Source organism: Urocampus carinirostris, chromosome 1, assembly GCF_059441175.1.
Source record: "Urocampus carinirostris isolate Australia breed hairy pipefish chromosome 1, RoL_Ucar_1.0, whole genome shotgun sequence".
Lineage (NCBI taxonomy): Eukaryota > Metazoa > Chordata > Actinopteri > Syngnathiformes > Syngnathidae > Urocampus > Urocampus carinirostris.
Window position 1 is genome coordinate 10,302,410 of NC_142349.1, and position 17,532 is coordinate 10,319,941.

Genomic DNA, 17,532 nt, shown 5'->3' on the forward strand with positions numbered 1-17,532 from the left:
ATTTGTTTTTGACGTATGAAACGGCATTAGATTTCATCTCATTACCACACTGTATTTGCTCACAGTACCAGAGACAAATATTAGGGAATGGATAAAACCGGTTATCATTCTGAAAGATAAACGCAAAAGCACGAGGGAAACAACCCTTTAGTGTATTTGATAATGAATTGGACTTTCTATGACATTAAATAGGTACAATTTTATGTGGGTATTGTGTTCATAGTTTACCTTGTAGAATATATATTTTTAATCATGGCAATACATATTCATCAACAGTTGTCAGTTTCAATGCTTAGATTGAGCTGAGAAAAAGTGAAACAAAATTGTATACCAATTTCCAATGAAAAATGAGGGGTGCATGTTATACAGGAATCCGTGCTATACACGGATAAACACAGTCATAATTTAGTGCTTTAAACATATCCCACAAGAGTTGAGCATCAGGAAAAACCTACTAGAAGAGTTAACCTCAACTGGACCTGATCAAAGGCACGGTAAATGGTGACTGTTTGATTTTGACAACAACCACATTGCCAATTGTGTTTGTGAAAGTTTAATAGATACACGATAGATCATTTAAAAATTGCACAAAAAAAAACAGATTAGGATCAACTGTTGAGTACATCCATTTCACATTTACGTTTCCACCCTCAGGCACATGTATAGATTCACAGCCCTTTGCCTCCTCCACATGATCCCTCTAGCAGTTCGTAAATCCTCAATTCCAGTCTTTACTTCTCCCAGCCTTTGCCTCCTGGCTGAGTGGGTAACCTGAGGCCCACCAGGCCCGCCACTTCTTCGGGGGGCCGTTCACCTTTCCTGTGGTAGAGGTTGTGCAGGGCTTGGTGATTCCTGGAGGATGCTAGCAGACATATATAGGTTTCGGAAGCATGGAGCGCCTCCTGCTGGGCACGGCAGTATCTTTGTCCCGTCACCTAAAAAGAAGGATTCATTAAAAGGACAGTGTGTAATATTTAGTGCCTTGTAGTGGTACGAAAAAAAAAAAAAAAAAATGTTCTTTTACTAGAAACAATTAAAACATTGATTTCAATACTAGTCAAAAATATCTGAACTATCATACCAATATTGATTTTTATATAAAAAAATAAAGGTCGATAAATTATTATTTATTTTACATAGTGGAATCCCCACTGAGTTGGCCACCATAATTCTTTGCCTTATTGCATGCTGTGGCACTGTTTTTTTTGTTCACATTAGACAGCAGTGCCATCTAATAGTCAAATATTACACACTTGGTCTTTGAATGTAATCCCAAATTCTTAAACTTGGAAAATGTGAAGAAATAGATTTTATGCAAAAACTATGTTGTAAGTATATTCCAATTATTTTCAGAGATGATACGTCTTAAGTTTGTCATCCTTAGGTGTGATTCACGTTTCTATTTGTCAAAGAGGTTAAGAGTATTTTAAAGCAAAGTTTTGGTAGTTTTTGGTGTTGCAGGTGAATGCAGTAATACTACAAAACGGGGCTAACTGGCAAAAAACACACAGTGAGCTGCCAATGGAGGGCTAACCGGGTAAACAAATGGCGCAAGGCTGGCTGACTAGTCAAGTCAAGTCATGTTTATTTGTATAGCCCTTAATGACAAAGAGTCTCAAAGGGCTCCACAGACTAAAAACATGCAGTGAGCAGCGAGCGGGAACCAATTACTTAAAGCAGCAATGGCTATGGCAATAAATATGGAAAAAAAAGGGACAGTGAAAAAAACAGCGCTAACATCACGCTGGCTGGCCAAAAAACATCCGGTGGGTAGCTAAGGAGCGCCAACCGGGAGTGAACAAGAAAGCCCTCCGCAGGTCGGACGCTAACATTTTGAAAGTGTTGTGTTCCTTCAATGACGTCACAGCTCACTAGAAACAAGCTTGATGGGTCTTCATCGAGACTGACATTTCTAATGTTTCTCGGGTTGTGGACAATATTTCAACACGTTTGCATTATTTTGGGGAGGAACGTTACGCGTTCTGTGGCTAATTGAAAAACAAATTTATGTTGGGAATTCCTTTCAACTTGACAACTTTCATTTACCCTTTAACATACCAACGACCCGCTGTCAGACTTTTGAGAAGCATGGACACGTTTTACAATGTCACCAGTCATCAAAATATGCCATCCCACATATCACTGGAAAGCTTAAATTCTTGGGATTCAAGATGTCTCCGTTGTTTTCCAGCTACACTCTTCTGCAAGCATGTGATTGCAGACAAAGTTCAGGCGAGAATTAAAAACCTTCTACCGCTTTGTGTTCCAATTTAAGATTACCCAATGTTAGTAGCAATTACAGTGATTATTTCAGTTAGGAGAGTGTTGCCTTTCAAAAGAGACTAAACCCATTCATAATCTACAAATGGTTCAAGAACCGCATTCAATTTACTTTGGCTATGTCTTGGATTGGGATTTAAGACAAAGTTTATCAGATTGTTAAGAGGTTAATTACTAGTGTTGAATGGGGCAGAGAACTAACATAAGTGAGATGAAAACTGATAAGCAATCATCACCAGTTCTTCTGTCGACATTATTTTTCGTTATCGGCTGAGGCAAGTGATGCTGACATTAAGCATTTGGTGCAGTCCCTATAGTTTTGTATATGCATTATCATGTCCCCAGGCCATTTTTGGAGTTTAAACAAATGCACACTGACAGGCTCGAGTCTTCCCGCTGGCTGTGTTGCATCACTGCACATGCATTCAGCTAGCGTTGTGAGCCTTGTGCTCTCAAGCGCTCATAATGGCAGCTTTAAGGCGATATGCTTAACAAACCAAACGCTTCATTTCAACAGGCGGTGTCACCGCGCTTGGGTTTCAATCATCTTTCAACTGCAATTTTCCTCATTAGGGTCACCAAATGAGAAGGAGACCATTCCAGGTGACCGGGCAAAGAGTGGGTAAAGCCTGGGATTTGTCTCACGCCAGTCACAAAGCACGTGACATACAAATATCACTTACTCCAGTGGATAATTTGGAGTAGACGTAAGATCTCGGGCCCGGACCCGAACCAGCCTGAAATTCGGGCCGGGTTCGGGCTTAAAATGTCTACCTTAAGTCTGGCCTGTCAGGCTTCGCTCTCTCTCTCTCTCTCTCTCTCTCTCTCTCGCTGTTTTTTTCCCTTTCTAATTTTTCCGCCTTCCTGGAGGATCCACACAGCATGCACTTACTTTTACTCAAGTCATTATTTAGATAAAGACAATCCAGTGCAGACTTGATTTGAGGGACTGGGCCCCAAATATAACCGAAGCTGCGTAGTTCAGCACTGAAGTACTGACAGCCGGAGTAAGGCTTTGTGTTTATTTTGGCGGCAAATTAAAGCTTCGGGTTTATATCGGGCTCGTTTATCAAATCAAGTTAATCCGTCGGGTTCGGGTTTATATACCCACGACTCTAGTCGGGCGGAATTGTTTGATTTTACCTCAAACTTGGAGTGTTAAAAAGACTAAACATGATGCTTGGAGAAGCCAAGCAGGAGCTTTGACAAGACATATAACAGGAAGTATGAGCATGGGCATAACCAACCTGTTTAACTCAAAACACCCCCAGAAACAAAAGCATTTTAAAAAACTTTTTCCTCAATAACAGGCAGAATAAACATAGGTATGAGGAAAACCCGAGATTTAAAAAAAGGCAAACGAAACAAAAATTTGAACGACTGCCTTTAAAAAAATAAATAAATAAAATAAGATCATAATCCGCCACTCCAGCGGCCCTTCTCAAACCATTGGTAATGAGGAACGTCAAAACTGAAACCAATCAGCAAAACAAGATCAATCAGAAAACATACTTTTTGGTTTGAACAAATTTATTGACACTAATAACAGAAAACAATCATGACAATCTCAACAGCAATTAAGCACATTCACAATATTATATTTCAATATGACGTTTAACAGCAAACACAATGTGAGGTTTGAACAACCCTTCTCGAAAATCTCAATAGCAATCAAGCATATTCACAATTTCATTATATAACATCTTTGTTAGTGTCAATAGATCCGTCCAGGCCAAAGTCGATTGTTTTTGGTCTGAACAAATCCACCGACACCAACAGCAGCAAAACAAACACGACAATCTCAACAGCCATCAAGCATATTCACAATTTTGTTATATCTGACAATATGACGTGACAATATGACGTTTTAACATTTTTTCCTGACATTTTATACATCAATTAAACAATTTCAGAGTTATTATCTTTTAACAGTAGTTAACCAACGTGTAAAGGGCAATACTATTGTGCCAGGGCATAGCTCTGACATCCCACCCTCCCAAGCAGCATCCTTCCAGTCCTCTGTGTGAGTCCTCTCCCTTCTTACTTCTACTTTCCACAACCCAGGCCGTTGCTGCCGGGACCCCCACAGTGTAGCTCCGGTTCCCCCCTCCAGGTGGGTGCAGACGATTCTTCTTTATGGCTGCGTCCTAGGCCCGCTGCTCGCAGATTGTATGGTATCTGCAGCCATTTGGAGCACAGCCACGGGGGGGATCTGCCTGCACCTCCATACGAGCAGGTTTCTGGAGGTCCAGATGGCGTCCTTGATGGCGGCGAGAGTGAGCCAGTCCCTGGCAACGTCGTCCCAAGACCTCCTCGACCGACTCACCCCGTAAAGCACATACTGTGCATCAGGGACCTCCCCTGCTGGCAAGTCCGGGAACTTTCCTAGTTGGTCGGCCATTGTCCACAAGTCCTCGGCAGCTTTGCACTCACAAAAAAGGTGCCTCACCGACTCCTGGGCGCCACAGCCAGGTCGAGGGCATGTCGAAGTCGCTGACATTCCTCGGTGGTGCATTACGGCTCTGACTGGGAGAACCTCATGAGCCACCATCCATGACAAGTCTCGTAGTCTGTTTGGGAGGGCAGGATGATTCACGTTGCTCCAAACCGTTGTAGGTTCGCCAAACGCAAGCCCCCGCACAGGACTTACTGTTGCTCGCCCTTGCACAATAGCAATAAGGGCCCTGTGGTTTTGTAAAGTGTGACATTCTTGTGTTTCCAAATCAAACTTCTTTAAAAAATCCCGAATAAAGAGATGTGTTGGTGGCAAGTTAAATGAAACTGGAATCAAACCATTGTTTGGTTCAAGCTTTAGCTTACGCAAATATGAGCCCATCCAAAACCGGGTCATCGCTTGACTTTTCGGGTTGTTGGGTGGGCCCACAGCGTTTTGGAAGTGGAGAGAGATATATTTGCTTCCCAGGAAAAGCTGGAGGTCAGGCACTCCTTTCCCCCCTTTTTCCTTTTTCTTTTTCATTGTATCTCTTTTTATCCTTTCCCACTTTGAGCCCCAGACAAAGCGAAAGATGGCTCGGTCCAGTTGTAACAGCACGTTTCTTTTGGGCATAAAAACTAAACTGATTGACAAAAGCAGTGGGAGGATGATCGCTTTGATGATTCCCCTCTATTGTCAGTTTTCTTAGTGACCAAAAAACAAGTCTTTGCTTAACTTTCCTTGTCACGTCATCCCAGTTGGTCTCGTCTCCTCCATCCGCATTGAATTTTATCCCTAGGATTTTCTGGTCCGTCTTTAACACCGTCAGTGGGAGTCCTGCCTTTTCTGTCTCATTCCACGTTCCATAAAACTTCACTTGTGATTTTTCTCTTTTTAGCCTTGACTCAGACGCCCTCCCAAACAGGTCAGTCAAGTCAAGGGCTCTTCCAACAGATGCGCGGTCAGTACATAAAATATTAAAATCATACATGTAGAAAACACACTTGGTAATTTGTCCCCCACTTCCTGGGATATTGATCCTTTCGACAAATCTATCTTTTCTTAACATTTGTGCCAAAGGTTCAATGCAAAGAACATAGAGAAGGGGAGACATAGGGCAACCTTGACGTACACCGCAGTTGATCTCGATTGCTTCCGATAAATTCCCGTTAATCATGAATTTGCTGTAGATGTCTCGATATAGCAGTCCCACCCACTTGATGTATTTTTGGGGAAAACCACATTTTTGCAATACCCTGAAGAGGTATTGGTGCGAGACTTGATCAAAGGCTTTTTCAAAGTCTAGGTTTAGGACCGCTAGTCGCATGTTTCTGTCTCTCGCATAACAAATGGTGTCACGGATCAGCATAACACTGTCGCTGATCTTCCTTCCCACGATGGCACAGGTTTGGTCCGGATCAACCAAGTCTCCCAAGACTACAGACATTCGTGTTGCTAGAAGCTTGCTGAAAATTTTACAGTCCACGTTTAAAAGCGTTATGGGTCGCCAGTTTTTTAAGTCAATTTTGTCTCCTTTTTTGTGCAATAGAGTAACTATCCCTATTCTGAAACTGTCCGGCATGTTGTCGCGACTGGAAAATTCGTTAAAAACAGTAATCAGATCTGGTGCTAAAATATCCCAAAAAGTCCGGTAAAATTCGAGGTTGAGCTCGTCCTCCCCGGGTGATTTGCCTTTTTTCATAGTCTTTATGCAATCATTCAGTTGGTCTTGGGTAAAGTCCGATGTTAAAAAGGGGTCTTGATGCACTGATCTTGAAATATGATCTAATACATGCCCCATTTCATTCTCATGTGTTTCTTTCTTTTCATATAATTTTTTTGTAGTAGTCTTCGACTAATTTGGTTATTTCACTACTTTCCTTTGTTATTTGCCCGTTTTTGTTTTGAAGTTTAAAAAGCCCCTCATTTTTGCTCATAATTTTTTTTAAAAGTAGCGTGTACATTTTCCCCTTCTTCTATTTCTCTTTCTCTGCTTCTTATTATGATGCCTTTACTCTTTATTTCCGCCAAAGCGTTTAGTTCTTGTTTGGTCTCTTTGACTTCATCATTAAAGTCCATCCCCTTTTCTGTTAGGATGAAATAGCGTTGGAGTCTTCTTTGTAGTCCCGACATGCGTTTAATCTCTTTAAGTTTCTTGTTTTTCCCTGCATTTTTAAAAAAAGGTCTGTGTTCGTTTCTTTGTCATTTCCCACCATTTTGCATTTTGCCTTTCCCCACCCTAATGACACATTCTTTCTTAAAAGGGACAATGAGTGAACGCAAACAACAGCAACAAAAGTAACAAAAGTAACAGACATTACAATATTGTTGAATTGTACAAATTCATCCTCTACACCTACATGGCCATTCATAACCTTGCCCATCCCTACCTCTCAGACATTCACACAGCCACGCTTTCAGACGCTCTGCCCCCCCAGCTCTGGAACTCATTGCCGCCTGAGCTAAAAAATTCTGCTACCCTGCACACCTTCAAATCCGGACTCAAAACTCACCTCTTCAGACTTGCCTTTTCTTGACCATCACATACCGCCCCTTTTAACTCTAATGTGTTTTATAGGCTAATTATTACTTGCTTTACTCTTCGTTTATTGTTGTGTCCTACCCATAACAAAATACAATGTGTTATTATTAATATCATTATCATTATTACAGCTGGTTGCATGCAAAGACTGTTGGGTAATTATTTCTTTATGCTTTTGTGCTGTGCCCAAATAAAAAGAATACCCCAAAAATATTCCTAAAAAATCCTGCGTACTATTTTAAAATCAGAATTACATTGCTCCTTCATATCTTTCAGATTTAATTTCGCCCTATGTTCCGGTCCGGAGCTTTTGCACTGAAAATGCTGGTCTACTAGTGATCCCAAGAACCAAGAAGAGATCCGCTGGTTCGAGAGCGTTCTCCATTCGGGCCCCGGTGCTGTGGAATGCTCTTCCCCCTGAGATTCGTTCTGCAACCTCAGTGGAACTGTTTAAATCTAAGCTTAAAACACACTTCCATTCTATAGCATATGAATAACCTATATTTTATGTTGACTGTGTATTATTTGTTGTTGCAACATCCTTTGCCGCCTGGTCATCCTGGAAGGGGGATTACCTCATGTGCGGTCCCTTCTCAAGGTTTTTTCATTTTCCTCATGTTGAGATTTTTGAGTTTTTCCTTGCCCTCGTGTAGGTTTTAGATCAGGGTATGGTGTAAATAGTCTGTGGTTTGCAATAATCTGTGGTCTGTGCAGCCCTTTGAGACTCTTTGTGTTTAAGGGCTATGCAAATGAACATGACTTGACTTTTGTTCTGTTTTAATTTTGTAATGTTTGAAATAAAGTTTTCATTCATTCATTCATTCATTCATTTATGGGGTAGCTAGTGAAAAGCGTCACAAAGTGGTGCGTTTACACTGTCTATTGTTTTAGTGTTCTCTTTCAATTAAAGGAAGTGGCTTTAGTTTGTTCTAGCCTAGACCCCTTTTTTGCCTTAGTCGTCCCGTGGTGACATTTCACGTCAGTGTTTCTTCCAGTTTCACAAGTGAGGCTGTAATTATTTGTTGTCTAAGTAATCTATTATTTTAGCATGCTGTATGTAATTTATGTTATTAATTTATGCCTTTAAGCTATGTTGAAGCGTTTTGTTTTGGAAGTTTAGAACATTAGGTGATTTATTTTTGTTGACCTGTTTGTTATGTATCAAGTGCTTTACTTTTGAAAGTTTTGTCAAAAATGTAAGGAGTGTTTCTTTTGATTTCACAAGGAATTAAAGTGAACGTCTCGACTCTGCGCTGGTTTTCATCCAGAAACAGAACACAGACTTTACATGTGTGCAGGTGGTCAATGCAGCGAAGACGGGTTACATAACATACCTGTCAACCTGTACGTTTTTGCCGTACAAAGTACGTTTATTAAGCATTTTAAGACATGTACGACGTACAAGAAAATATGTACGGAAAAACGCAAATTTGTCAATGATGGGTACCGTCCGGTAAACACTGACAATCACGAAACGGTAAATCAATCAAGTCAAACGAGTTTGCCACGGTAGCCTCTATCTCTGTATCATTTTTTCCGTTGCAAACGAAGCAAGCGGTTTGATGTTACTGTGGCGCATGAGTCTGCAGCCTCGGATTTCATGTGGTAGTTATGTAGTGAAAGGAAGTCCGTCTCTTTTTAGAGAATATATATGGTATAACGAAACACATGTGCAATATAACATGTTAAACTACATAAATAAACACGTTTGAAAAAAAAAAGTTTAAGATTATTTTGTATTTTGTAAGGGAAAATACAACGTATGACATACATTACACCAATCTAAAAAGATTCTATCCCTTAGGCATTGTTTGTGAAAGGACACAATACACTGGATGTTTTGTAGAAGCGCGTGTGATGAACGCAAAGAACACTTGCGACCGGATGCCTTAGAAATGTGCGTGTTCTGTATTCCGAATTAAGTTTCGTGTACTGTTTGACGCTGGGTTACGGAGCACAGTAATGCGTGGTTGGCTATTAGCATCAACATGCCCTTGGGTAGCCATATTGAAGCACAATATGCGTTTCAAAGAAGATACTGACATACTCGATTTTTAGGGAAATGATTTCGACCTTTCTGAAAACTAAACCCGTTATTGGAGACTTGCGGTAGTAATAATAATGATAAAAATAATAATAACAATACTGTCACGCTTAAGGTGGCACAAGTACAACGGCAGGAAAGTTAAATCTTACCTGGTTTTTACGAAATTGGTCCGTGACATAATTGTAGGCCAAGGAATCTTTGTAGTTTTGTCCTTGCATGGCCCGGAGTTCTTTGAGAATTCCTCTGAACACTCGCAAGGCAGAAGTGGACGCTGCCATCTTCGGACAGGCCTGGTTCGGATTGTACAGAGATGTTCAAGACCAACTTAATCTACCATCGAGTTATCGAACCTTCATGATCACCACACGATGGCGATGTATAATCTGTATACCGTATAATATTTTGGTCTTGTTTACAGTTATCATTACAGTACTCAATTTCTCGACGAGAAAGGATAAACGGCTATGTATTTGTCTTTTGTTATGTATCAAATAAAATGGTTTTTTTTGTCGTGAGTCTTTCATGATATTCGGCGTTTGAACGCAATCAGAAGGTCTTAAAAACAAATAAAATTTGTAAACTTTTGGGTGTTTTTGTAACATATACGCCCCCCTGGCATGTTTTCTAATATTTCATGTAATCTGGATTGTTTGTGCAATTTGTTTACAATGTCAATGCAACGTTGCTGTGGAATATTTGTATGGAAGTGTATGAGTGCACTATTCAATGAAGCATAAATAATAGCACATTTGAAGTGATTGCTGTGCAAGGTCTTTACACTGGACGTGTCCAGGACTATTGTTACAAGAAGGTAATGACATTTTCAATACAAAAAAATAATAGTAAACAATACATAAAAAAATGTTATTTGAATGTACGTGAATAAAAAAGGAAAAATAGATAAATATCGTTCCGTTGACCTTGATTAATTCCCTTGGGCTCCAATCGTAACCGGAAAATGTTTCCCAGCCTTTTTAGCATCAAAGTTACAGGTGGGTTGACGAACTGACTTATGCTTCGACACATACTAATATGAGTTAAAACAATACAATGAAGGATTCAGCGAACTCGTGAATTGTGGGTGAGTAACAATTTTATTTTGTATTTTGTGACAAACACATAAATAGTGAAATGACAAAATGGTAAAAATTGACGTGTAACCAACAAGGACAAACTGTACACGAACCAAAGCTTAGCAGTTTGTTGCTTAATGATGCAAAGATTGATACCTAAATTAATATGTACGTTTTTTCCTCATGTTCATGACAACCTACTGAAATATCAAAAACATTTTCATGATAATCTTGTATTTTATGGGCTTCAGGCCTTTGTTACCACCATAATATTGTGAATGTGCTTAATTGCTGTTGAGATTGTCATGATTGTTTTCTGTTATTAGTGTCAATAAATTTGTTCAAACCAAAAAAAATCAGTTTGTTCTTATCACTGACGCTAAGTAAGGTTTGCGCACACAAATTGTCAGATAAATGAACCTACATCTCATTCATCATTTATTTGGAGAGAAATAAAGCAATACATAAATTGTTGCATTAAAGAAAAAGAAACGTTTGTTTGTCTTATATTAACTTAAAAATGAAGTCTATGCAAGTCAAGTCATGTTTATTTGTATAGCCCTTAATCATAAGGAGTCTCAAAGGGCTGCACCAACTATTGCAATCTACAGACTATTATTACACCGTCTAAAACCTACATTAGGGCAAGGAAAAACTCAAAAACCTCCGTATAAAGAAAATTAAGAAATCTTGAGAAGCGACCACACATGAGGTAATCCCCCTTCCAAGATGACCAGGGTGCAATGGATGTTGCATTAACAAATCATAGAATAAAAAAAATAGATTAAAAAGAATGACCGGGTTGCAAGGGATGTAGCATTAACAAACAATACCCAGAAATTGACAGTGTACACAGTATATGTGAAAAGTACTGGAGGCATGGTCCCTAATCAAGTGATCGATATCCGCGCAGCATTTTTTCATTTATTTTGGTATTTATCTGTACAACCCTTTGAGACTTCTTGTAATTAAGGGCTATACAAATAAACATGACTTGACTTGACTTGATGGAAAACTACCTAACTACAATGGAAAAAAAACAAAAAAGAAGACAGCACTGGATATGTTGGAAAACTAACAAGCTGTAGCTGAACAAAACATGGGGGCAAGATAACGCAGAACAAAAATATTACACCTAACACACATAAAACAGGAGCACAATGACAGTGTTCTGCCCTGCTATACAAATAAACATGACTTGACTTGATCCTTTTGTATAAAATAATCAATAAGTAATCCTCCATTATGAATAAAAGTCGAGCCATATTTATTAGTGTTGCCCTCAATCACTAAATATCTCAAAGGCGGCACAGACCAACATTGTAACATACTTGATCTGAAGGCAAGGGAAACCAACAACAACAACAAAATTCACTTCAGCTTGAGAGAAACCTTGTGAAGGGGTCACACATGAGGTAATTCCCCTCCAAGAGGACTACGCTGCAAGGGATGTTGCAAATGCTTCAACAGATAATACCCAGTCAACCTCATCATTAAATATAGGCAATAACAGAATGTAAAAAGTCCAGTTGACAGATTCCTGTTCCCAAATCTTGACCAATGCAAAAGATTCCAGATCATGAGTGCTCGTACTTTTTGAGTCGCGGGCTTCTTTGGGTTAAACACTTTGGCAAAAGGGCTGGGCGAAAAAAAAAAAAAAAATCTAAATGTTTGGGTATGTTAGGTCCCATTGCCAGTACAATGTCCATGCAACGAGGGAAATCAATATTGGATGTATTGACCTTTTTGTTAGCTTGTTAATAATATCACTAATGTTGTGTTTTGGGGCAGAGGGTTGTGCCAAATCAGAATGTTTGGTCTCACTATCGCCCTCTGGTCTGGGGCAAGAGAGTTGCGTGTCTCACTTTGTATCTGCAGACACTCAGCGCAGTAATACATTACATACTAATTGTATATGGGGCGGCAGTTGCTCAGGAGGTAAAGCGCTCGACTTGGGATCAAGAGGTCGCAAGTTAGATTCCTGGCTCCTCCGTGTTATATTTCGAAGTGTCCTTGGGCGAGACACTGAATCACTAATGCCCCCGATAAGCAGGTAGTTGACTTGCATGGCTGACGCTGCTATCGGTTAGTTAGTGTGTAAAAGGGACAAGTGTGAAGCACATTGTAAACCGCTTTGGGAGGTCTTCATTTACTTGAAAAGCGCTATAAAAATCCAGACCATTTACATTTTACATTTATTGATAATATTTATAATACAATGCAGTAGCGGATCCAGCCCATTAGGTGTGCTTAAGCACCCGTAAATTCAACCCACGCAGCCCTAAAATTATTGCATTTTAAAAATGTTTTTTTTTCTTTGATCAAGGACAGGGTAAGCTTAAGTATGATGAAAAATGCTGGATTGAAAAAAAAAAGTCAAACAAAACAAAAATGTGAACAACACAGCCCCGTAAATACTCCGTCCATTGGATTCCTACCAACGCTAACAACCGCCCTGTGTGTGTACTGTTTTCAAATAAACTTTACTGAACGGCGGACTCTATAATTTCCATGCAACTGCTAATTTCGAGTGACTGAACAACATCTTACATTTCAGTGCGTTACGTTTAAAGGCTCATCACGTCAGAAAATGTTGATCAATCGTCAGCAAAATATAGACGGCCAATTGGGGTCTAGAGTTATGCTCACCTCAACCATTGATAATATCTATAGTTACCCAAACATTGTCAATTTACTTTTCATTTTATCCTGACTTTATTTTTCTTTTTTTCTCTTTTGAGTTTTATTACATTTTTATCCCTGAGTGCCATGTCTAATATTGTTGCAAACAATGTTCACTATGTCAAATGTAATTCAAATTATTTTAGAGGATTCAAATTACAGAGATAAAGCTTCAGACCAAATTATATCTGTGGACTGCAATAATTACCAACCTGGATGTGGACATTGGCAAATATATTCCTATCTTCATTCAAGTGTACTAGCTAGCTAGTGTGATTTTGCGACGCTTGCCAAAATTGTTAGTGTTTTAGAGGTCTCAATACACAAATTCCATTGTTATGTCTTTGACTCTTCAATGAAGCCACGTGTTAAGCTCTTTCTGCTTTTTGACGTGCTTCATTTTTTTGGGGCCTCTTCCTCAAGTTTTGCTTGACACGTGACTATCAAGTCTTTGACATTTATACTACCTAACTTTTCAAGGATAATACTTTAGCTCCAAAAGTTTGCGCTGCAGCACTTGAGCCATTTCTGACTACAGCCTCTTGGAGGTGCCATTCTCTCATCAGTTGAAACCACCAGTTGGGTTCCTCGACATTTATGGGCGCCCATGTGCTCCGCATCTCTTTCGCTTTCTCCCACACTCTTTCAATGAATACTAATGCAGCGAGTGGGCCCACCTCCCTTCGTCCTATCTTTTTGCAGGGATGGGCGGGTGAGGGGAGACGAAGCAATTCCAGCTTCACATCTCTCCCTCATGAGGCGGGCAACGCTTGAGTTGCCTTTTTCCTCCCACTGTGTTCTGCTGCTGCCACTGCTGCAACAATGCCTTACCTGTTTGAGTGGCGCTGCACGTCCGAGCAGAGTTGAGGGAACGAGAACAACTGTGCCGGCTTTTTGCTCATCTGGATGGGAAGCGTTTTCTGGGGAAGAGAGCAGCACAGGGCAGCTGGGGAAGGGGAGCAACTGGCACCAGCCAATCCCCCCTTCCGCACATAAACTGGAAACGACGGAGGCCGCTGGAGTATTTGCTTTTATCTTTCGTTTTCTTTTCTTTTTTTTCCTCATCGCGCTGCTGGGAGGTGCTTTGTCTGTTCATCTGCTGGCGCTCTCACTACTCTGTCTGCTCATCTATTTTGCCATCTACCTGGTCAACAATTTTTTATATTTATGATCCAGACAAGGAAGGCGACAGACACAGCGAAGAAGGAAGACCAAGGGGATCTTGCCCCCTTTTATTTAATCCCATTTTGAATCCCCCCTTCATTCATCAATTGCTTTCACCTCCAGCCCTTTCCTTGTGCAGCCCACGCTCCCTCTCCTCACTCTTCCCTCCTCCCTTGCCTGCCACTGCCTCCTCCTCTCAACGACACTCGTTGTCCGCTCCTAACTTTGGCTACTTTTCGGATCCTTCAAATGCGCTATGAAGAGATTTTAATCCACTATCTTGTCCTTTTTCTTTGACTATTATCTCCCCTTTCTTATTTTTTCCCTTCTTTCATCTTTTTTGGGCTGTGCTAAAACCGAACCATAGGTAGGTCTACTTGGTGTTTGTGTCCAACTATTGTTTCTCTTGTGTTTTAAAACGTCTCTTGCTTTCATTGTATCGGCACACCTTGACTCACACGCTCAGACTGCCATTGTCATTTTCTTGCCTCCCCATCTTTCTCTTTTGTTTTGTTGAATTCCAATCCCGTCGAGGACCGCCTCCTCTTGCCGTCGTCATCAAATCACATCACGGCATCGTTGTATTCTACCTTTATTTAAAACATGAGAGATGTCTCATACCCACTCCCTCCCCCACCCAAGTGTCACTGTGCCCAATATGAGACAGCATCCAACATCTCAAACATTTGTTCAGCGGAGGAAGTGATCATCATTCACAATCATCTTTTTGCCCCTGAAGTTGGCTTTATTTAAAAGTCAGCAATGTCAAGGTCAAGCAATTGGCATGCAGAGTTGCAGACTGTATCTAGTTATTCACTTTGGCGGGAATCTGTGTTTCTCACATCCCCCTTTCATAATACTCTCAAATGACTCGTCCCGCAAACAGGCTGACACAATAATTGAAAGAGACTGAAGCAAAAGGAAAAAACACAGTTATAGTTCCTTTGCTGCAATTTGACCCTTTCAATCACTCGTTCTACATATATTTATATTTATCATCTTACATTTGTATCTATTTGTTGATTCATTTCAATTTATTTTGCATCAGACATCTTAAACAAACGGTCTCATCCGAACAGATTTATTGTCTTGCTCGATACTGATTCACTCGCTGTGATGAAATTGAAATTCTAGAGTTTTTATTTTAATTTTTATTTCATGGTAAATATTCTTTGAGTGTCTGAGAGATATGCTTGTATAATATGTGTTCTTAACACAGAGTTCAAAACAATTTTAAGACGCAAACTAAACTAAACTAAACGTTTTTATCCACATATTACCCACTTCACTCCCCAACGGAGCTGTCACAGTTCTTCTCAGGTCATGAAGACGAGTGTGACAATTGGGAAACTATTACCCCAAAAGAGTACTCTGGGAAAATACCCCTGTGGCATTATTTCAAAATCTTGAATATCTGATTTTACAATTTAAAATAAAAAGATGCTCACACTACTAAAAAGGGCTTTTTTTCTCAAGTAATGGACTGAAGCTGTTTTGAAGTGTTTATCTTTTCCTTGGAGGGATTTCACTAATGGATTGCAAACTCAAGAAGCGACTTTGTTTAGTGACACGACCGATTAGACAGTAGTCTGTCATACAGCACCATTTTTCGACTTGCTCCGTCCAAGACAATTGAATAATTTAATATTTTTTGAGTCACATTCATAATTAATTAATTATTTGTACGAAACCATCATGCACTATAGATTTGTATTTGTGCGTCCTTCTGTGTGTATGAGCGAGAGAAGGATGACGCCTAAGATTAGATTGTTCAAATGTTTTTTTTTTTTTTTTTTGCATCTGCAGGAAAGCAATAATAATGGGTGGTAAGGGATGTATACAATCCCAATTTGTTTTTACCATCCACCTGATTAGTGTACATGCACTTATTTGTGTGCGTTTACAATAGCTAATTAAATGATATACACACACTCGTGCATAGGCACAAGCTAAACACAACCGTTTGAACTGCTCAAAGGCTTGCCAAATGTGAGCACAATGGAGTTGAGTTTGATTTTCAGACACAAATTGTACTTTTCACACCCACTCTTACTCTGACTGTAGCTCGTCCCGTACATAGTCACGAACATCCATCTAAGGTTCAGTGATGATTGACCCTTTTTCTCTGATTAACTTCCCTGTCGTTGGCATCAGTTTGGATTTACGCTCCCGGCACGTGCCGCGTTTGTTTGCAGTCAAGGTTATGACTAGCTACCTGGCGACTTGCTCTCTCAATATGGGATCAATGTTGATCGCGCTCAGCTCTTTTGGAGCGTGGCGTGTGCAGCCGATGTGGGTATGTGGCATTGTGCAGCAAAAGTATCTAAGATTGCCCGATGCAAAAAGGATGTTGAAAGTGCACATTGTCCTGTGTGAATTAGGCTGAACACGACCTGAAAAATATAATGACTTAAAAATTATGGAGACTTTGTGATGTGGTTCAACCAAATTTGCTGGAATGTGATTGTGACTTCTAAGACAAAACCTAAAATAATCAATTTTACGTGGCAATTCTAAGCTAGATAATAACACTGGATGTGTTATACACTAAATAACCACACGTCTAATACGGGTTCCAAGACAACAAAAAAATAAAGTAATACATTTTTGTTATGGGCAGCACGGCGGCGCAGTGGTTAGCGCTTGTGCGGCACAGTTCATGTCATGGGAACCTGTCGTGGGTTCAAATCCAGCTCCAGACTTCCTGTGCGGAGTTTGTATGTTCTCCCCGTGCTTGCGTGGGTTTCCTCCGGGCACTCCGGTTTCCTCCCACGTTCCAAAAACATGCATTTCAGGTGAATTGGCCGGTCCAAATTGTCCCTAGGTGTGAATGAGCGAATGAGTTGTCTGTCCCTGTGTGCCCTGTGATTGGCTGGCAACCAGTTCAGGGTGTCCCCTGCCCACTGCCCGGAGATGGCTGGGATGGGCTCCAGCCCCCCCGCGACCCTAATGAGGATAAGCGGTACGGCTGATGAGATGAGATGAGATGAGATTTTTGTTATTGGGTTTTTGGTTTGCACACAACACATGAGTTATAGACTTAGGATTACCAGAAAAGAAACTCATTCAGTCATTGCTGTCAACTTGCTTTGCAACTAAATAGCAATCGTTCCAAATTAGCTAGTGTGTTAAATCTGTTATTAGAAATAGCGTTTGCACTCTATGTAATTATGTTCGAACAAAAAAAAGAAACGTTCTTTTCTCTTTTTTTCTGAATGCTGCTTTAAGGCTGTACCCACACATCACATATGGGGCCCGCTTTGGCGAAAGGATCAATATGTGCAGGACAATACATTTTGAGATTTTATCA

General features: G+C 40.3%; 2 protein-coding genes across 4 annotated transcripts in view; one reads left to right on the plus strand and one right to left on the minus strand.

Annotated features, from left to right (window-relative positions):
• Positions 1–537: 537 nt before the first annotated feature.
• fmc1 (formation of mitochondrial complex V assembly factor 1) lies at positions 538–9,621 on the minus strand. Its single transcript, XM_088325999.1, has 2 exons — positions 9,453–9,621; positions 538–935 (listed from the first exon to the last, which is right to left on the minus strand). Exons 1-2 carry the CDS (start codon positions 9,579–9,581, stop codon positions 732–734), a joined length of 333 nt encoding a protein of 110 aa, XP_088182125.1. The 5' UTR covers positions 9,582–9,621; the 3' UTR covers positions 538–731.
• A 4,233-nt stretch (positions 9,622–13,854) lies between these two features.
• Positions 13,855–17,532, plus strand: part of grin2ba (glutamate receptor, ionotropic, N-methyl D-aspartate 2B, genome duplicate a) — a 211,578-nt gene continuing 207,900 nt past the window's right edge. For all 3 annotated transcript variants that reach the window (XR_015849466.1, XM_088326013.1, XM_088326026.1), the window contains exon 1: positions 13,855–14,589. The gene's annotated coding sequence lies outside the window, so the exon portion shown is untranslated. The remainder of the gene's footprint in view (positions 14,590–17,532) is intronic.